Raw genomic sequence first — 6,300 nt, 5'->3', positions numbered from 1 at the left:
GACGCCGCTCAAGGCATTGTCCAATCAGAAGTTCCGAGAATTTCGGTATGCAGTAATTTTGAGAAATGGAAGTTCTATGCTTCTAAATTTGACTTTCCTATTTTGCATCGTGTGAGAGAGTTTCTGTTGCCTTATCTTTTTGTCACTTTCATTACAAAGTTGAATCGTTGCTGATGCTTTTGTTGTGGATTGTCAGGGAGACTTTTGGAGACAACAATGTTGGCCTTCTTACAGGAGATTCCGCTGTCAACAGGGATGCTCAAGTCTTGATTATGACCACAGAGATTTTGCGCAACATGTTATATCAGAGGTACATAATTGCAAAAGTTTAATTTCTATGGAATGTCAGTGTAAAGCTCTTCTACATTGGCATCCAATCAGGTGCTACTTCTCATACTATAGCGGCTAGTTTCTGCCTCCGCCATTGCAAAAAGAAATTACTTTTATTTATGTTGCAGCAGCTCATTGGATGTCGGGGTAAAAGACAATGTGCAAAAATTGAACTTAACTTGGATCCCAGTATCAGAAACAAGTGATTTTGTGTAGCTGTGTACCATTTCACTACTTTTGAGACTTTTGTCACGAAACCACTCATCGCTAAAGTTTAAGTTGATAGGAGAAGCCGAGAAGACAACATTAATGGTTATATCTCGAATACTTCCCCTCAAGCAAGAGCCTCTTTTTGGGTTTACTTGATTTGCATAGGTCTTCTCTTCTTTTATTTGTCTTATGCTATTTTTTTCACTTCTGGGGTTCACCAAGGATTGAACTTAAGTCCGAGCTCTGATACCATGTCATGAAATCACTCATTCCAAAAGCTTAAGCTGATAGGAGAAGGCAATATTAATGGTTGTATCTCTAATAACTTTCAAGTTGTGCAGTGAAGCTGTGAGTTGGGGCTTTACGTTGAATAGGCCTTGTCTTACTGTTAATTACCCCTTTGGATACGTTTATTAGAGAAGATAATTTATTCTCCTTTTTTCCCCTGGAAATCCAAAATGGTTCATTTCAGTGGGTTAGAAGTCGAGCCTAACTGAAAAATGGAGTTGCTTGTTATGTTAAAGCATAGTCACATAACTTGTTCCGAGAATAATTTTGGTATATGTTGTCTTAAGCTAGGAGGACTTCAGCTACCAGTTACTGGCTTTATGTATTTGATCTTAAAATTTGATTTTGACTACATTATTTTTCTCACCTAAAGTCCAATTGTTTGCATAAATATTATTGAACCCTTCCATTTCATCCGAATTATAACATCTATAAAGCTTCTCTTCTCCATTGTGATTTTGGTATTTGAGCTCATCTATTGTGGACATCAATCATAGATAACTCTTGTCTTTTCATGCAGTGTTGGTAATATTTCTTCAGGAGGCGGACTTCTCCATGTTGATGTGATTGTTTTGGATGAAGTTCATTACCTTAGTGACATATCTCGTGGTACTGTTTGGGAAGAGATTGTAAGCATACTTTGTTTTTTTCTTTGCCTAATACTTAGCATAGTCAACTTCTCTTAATTACAAATACTTATGCAATCAAATACTGCAGGTTATTTATTGCCCTAAAGAAGTTCAACTAATTTGTTTGTCAGCAACTGTTGCAAATCCTGATGAGTTGGCTGGCTGGATTGGCCAGGTACTTGCGCTGGCTGGGTTTCTATATCTGTAAAATGATTCAGTCCGACTTAGTAGATTCTTGCACCCTTCTCTCGCTCACCCACTTACACATATACATACAAAGGAGTTCAGTTTTAGAGTGATAATAAAGAAAGAAAGAAAGAAAGAAAGAAGCAAATAGACAGTGAAATTTCAAATGGGTTTGAAAAGCTTCATTTTAAGTACCAAGCATTTTAACATCCTATAAACAATTACGTAACCATGGGAGGTCTTCCCCCTCTGTTCTTGGACATGAAAGGTTTTTTTGTAACTAGCATGAAATATCGAAAAACATTAGACAGTGCATTTCAAATTTACCTAAAAATTCAGTTTCTAGGGAATTTTGTAGGTTGATCATCTTGATGTACTTATGGAAGTTCGGGATTTGAAGAGTGTTTGGGTGTTAGATCTTGCCTATACTGATGTTCAATGATTTCAATCTTTTGTTCAAGTATGGGTCCTGATGGTTATACGATTCCTGGATTTAGCTTTTATCTACCCAAAATTTTCTGTACTGTTGTCTAACTGAGGTTTAGGGTTTATTTTCTATGCTCGTGAATGGAATTAAGTATGTGGGTCAGTGTATCCCTGCATTTTATTTAGTGGTTTCTGCAAGAGCGATCTTACAATGAGGATAACTGTTTTGGCTTTCAGATTCATGGTTCAACAGAATTGGTAACATCATCAAAACGCCCAGTTCCACTAACTTGGCATTTCTCTTTGAAAAATTCCTTATTGCCACTTCTTGATGAGAAAGGAACACGCATGAACAGGTCCGGTCAGGGACCCTTACTGCATTTATTTAGTTTTGTTAATCGTTTCTGACACTGCTGTAGATTAATCATTATTCAACATTTTAAACAACTTGGTACCAAATATTATAACATTTTTATTAGTGAATTGGATAAAAGTGGAAACTTAGTTTCTTCCTTTATTTAAAGCAGGAAGCTGTCTCTCAATTATTTACAACTTCAAGGTGCAGGGGTCAAATCTTACAATGATGATTGGCCTAGAAGAAAGAATTCCCGGAGACGAGGAACGAGGTACGATAGTGATGGTAGCACACTGGAAAATCGTTCTCTTTCAAAGAATAATATAAATGCAATTCGTCGTTCACAGGTAAGCCTTCTGAAAAAATTTCTGATAATGCTTCCATATTTTCCCTACCTTCAAAAATCATAATGCTGAAACTGTGATGGATAGATCTTGATGTCCAATAAGTGTTCATGAATAATAAATGGGGAGTTTGAGTTCTAAGACACACTTAGGGTATAAGTGCAAAAACTTTATTAAGACCAACAAAAAAGACTGAATGAACTTGTTTATAATAGTAAGTATATTCTTCAAAATGGAGTATTAATCATTTCACTTGTTTTCCAGGTTCCTCAAATAATTGATACTCTATGGCAACTTCAGTCTAGGGATATGCTGCCAGCTATATGGTTTATATTTAGCAGAAAGGGCTGTGATGCAGCTGTGCAATATGTTGAAAATTGCAATCTTTTAGATGAGTGTGAAACAAGTGAGGTTGAACTTGCCTTGAAGAGGTTCCGCATTCAATATCCTGATGCTGTCAGAGAAACTGCTGTGAAAGGACTTCTGCAAGGAGTTGCTGCACATCATGCGGGTTGTCTTCCCTTGTGGAAAGCTTTCATTGAAGAATTGTTTCAAAGAGGGCTTGTCAAGGTTGTTTTTGCAACAGAAACACTGGCTGCAGGAATCAACATGCCAGCTAGAACTGCTGTTATTTCATCCCTCAGCAAAAGAGGTGATAGTGGACGTGTCCAGTTAAGCACAAATGAACTGCTTCAGATGGCTGGGCGTGCTGGGCGAAGGGGCATTGATGAAAGTGGTCATGTGGTGCTCATACAGACACCTAATGAGGGTGCTGAAGAGTGCTGCAAGGTGCTGTTTGCTGGACTTGAGCCCCTAGTCTCACAATTTACTGCTTCGTTTGGAATGGTTTTAAATCTTCTTGCAGGTGTGAAAGCCATTCATAGGTCAAATGAGTCAGATGATGGGAGACCTTCATCAGGGAGAACTTTGGAAGAAGCTAGGAAGTTAGTTGAGCAGAGTTTTGGAAATTACGTTAGTAGCAATGTTATGCTGGCTGCTAAAGAGGAAATTAATAAAATTGAGAAAGAAATTGAGATTCTGATGTCAGAAATAACTGATGAAGCCATAGATAAAAGAAGCAGGAAAGCTTTATCACAGCGACAATATAAGGAGATTGCAGAATTGCAGGAGCAGTTAAGGGCAGAAAAACGTGTTCGGGCTGAACTGCGTAAACAGATGGAAGCAACAAGAATATCTGCTCTAAAACCTTTGTTGGAAGACCCTGAAAATGGACATCTACCATTTTTGTGCTTGCAGTACACAGATTCTGAAGGAACTCAACATTCACTGCCTGCTGTGTTTCTGGGGAAGGTTGACTCACTTAATGCTTCAAAACTTAAGAAATTGGTATCTTCTGCTGATTCTTTTGCAATAAATTTAGGTGATGCGGAACCAAGCATTACTGATTCAGTATTGGATGATGGCCTTGAACCATCATACCATGTGGCTCTTGGTTCTGATAACTCTTGGTATCTATTTACAGAAAAGTGGATTAAAACAGTATATGGGACTGGCTTTCCTAACGTTCCATTGGCTCAAGGGGATGCTCTACCACGAGAAATTATGAGCACTCTCCTTGATAAGGAGGACATGAAGTGGGATAATCTTGCGCAATCTGCCTATGGTGGTTTATGGTTCATGGAAGGCTCTTTAGATACATGGTCTTGGAGTCTGAATGTTCCTGTTTTGAGTAGCTTCTCTGAAAGTGATGAGCTACTGCTAAAGTCTCAAGCCTACAGAGATGCTGTAGAGCGTTACAAGGATCAAAGAAATAAAGTTTCACGCTTGAAGAAAAAGATTTCTCGTACAGAAGGCTACAAAGAATACAGTAAAGTCATAGACGCAGTCAAGTTTACTGAGGAGAAAATCAGGCGCTTGCAGAATAGATCAAAACGTTTAACTAATCGAATAGAACAAATTGAACCCTCCGGATGGAAGGAGTTTATGCAGGTTAGCAATGTCATACATGAAACCAGAGCATTGGACAAAAACACGCAGGTCATATTTCCACTTGGGGAAACTGCAGCAGCAATCCGAGGAGAAAACGAGCTTTGGCTTGCAATGGTTCTTCGCAGCAAAATTCTTCTAGAGCTAAAACCTCCACAACTTGCTGCAGTTTGTGCAAGCTTGGTCTCTGAGGGTATCAAACTCCGACCATGGAAGAATAACAGTTACATTTACGAGCCAACCACAACAGTTATGAATGTCATAAAGTTATTGGATGAACAAAGAAGCGCCCTGTTGACCATTCAGGAGAAACATGGGGTGATGATACCTTGCTGTTTGGATAGCCAGTTTTGCGGTATGGTTGAAGCATGGGCTTCTGGGTTGACTTGGAGAGAGATAATGATGGATTGTGCGATGGACGAAGGCGATCTTGCTCGCCTCCTTCGTAGGACTATTGATCTGCTAGCTCAGATTCCAAAATTGGCAGACATTGATCCTTTGTTGCAGCGCAATGCAAAGGCTGCATATGATGCCATGGACCGGCCGCCAATTAGTGAGCTTGCCGGGTAGTCTCTCTCTCTCTTGCTTCTTTTCTGGTGTATCATTCATTTGTAAATATTGTATGATTATTGATTAATTCCAAAGATTATTCTTATGATACCAATATAGATTCATAAGTGTACAAGTTAGTTTTGATCAATGGGAAGTCAACTAGGATTCGAGACGAACTTTATTTAAAATGGAGCTCACATCCGCGCCGGATTAGTCCTTGACCTGTCGGGTTGGGAGATACCGTGGAAAACAAAAAAAAAATTTTCAAAATTTACTATACTTATATTCGAGATCCAGCTCTGGGCACTATATTCATTCTTGGTTTTGTCTTAGATGGAAAAAGGTATATTAAAAATCTTGGTGGTCCAAATAAAAAAAAATTAAAAAATAACATGGTAAATTGCTTAAGTACCATGTCTTCTTCCTCTTATTTTTTTTATAACAATAACCACCATCACGCCACTTGCTATATCTTTGTGTTTCTTTCTAACAATAGCAATCACCACAATATTTACAAGTTACAACCAACATTATTAACAATATTATTAATAATTATTGTTTTTCCCTTTTTATATCGTTAGGACAAGGTTCCTTCGCTTCAATTCAACACTCCATAATCATAGATTTCATAAACTGGTTTGGGATAAAAACAGTGGTAAAAAGTAATAATTAGTTTCTATACAATTTTTAACACCAAACTGAAACTGATCTTTAATAACTGGGCTGTGTCTTGTTAAATAGTAACTAATATACAATTTCAATGTCTTACCAGTTGCCACTTCACAGATCCAATATGTTGTATTTTAGACTAAACCTCAATAAACGACGAGTTCACTTGGTCAAAAGTGCTATGAATGCTTCATAGCCATGATAAGTAGGTGATGCGTGTTGTTTTTTTAGGAGCTTCTATTTTTGATTCAAAGCTCACATTAATTAGAGAAAAATATTAATAATCAAATCTCATTTTCTATCAGAAGAAAAAGATAGCAAAGTGGATGATAGGACAAAGAGGGAATGAGCTGGAAACTGGAAA

At 37.8% G+C, this 6,300-nt stretch overlaps 1 protein-coding gene across 1 annotated transcript; it reads left to right on the top strand.

Annotated features, from left to right (window-relative positions):
* On the top strand, window positions 7–5,443 carry LOC107643469 (DExH-box ATP-dependent RNA helicase DExH15 chloroplastic). Its single transcript, XM_016347126.2, has 7 exons — window positions 7–45; window positions 197–310; window positions 1,349–1,457; window positions 1,546–1,632; window positions 2,307–2,425; window positions 2,597–2,771; window positions 3,033–5,443. The coding sequence occupies exons 2-7, from the start codon at window positions 273–275 to the stop codon at window positions 5,283–5,285; spliced, it is 2,781 nt and encodes a 926-aa protein (XP_016202612.1). The 5' UTR covers window positions 7–45; window positions 197–272; the 3' UTR covers window positions 5,286–5,443.

This window comes from Arachis ipaensis, chromosome B05 (genome assembly GCF_000816755.2).
Source record: "Arachis ipaensis cultivar K30076 chromosome B05, Araip1.1, whole genome shotgun sequence".
Taxonomy (NCBI): domain Eukaryota; kingdom Viridiplantae; phylum Streptophyta; class Magnoliopsida; order Fabales; family Fabaceae; genus Arachis; species Arachis ipaensis.
Note: the sequence above shows the minus strand (reverse complement) of the source record. Positions and strands in the feature narration are given on the sequence as shown.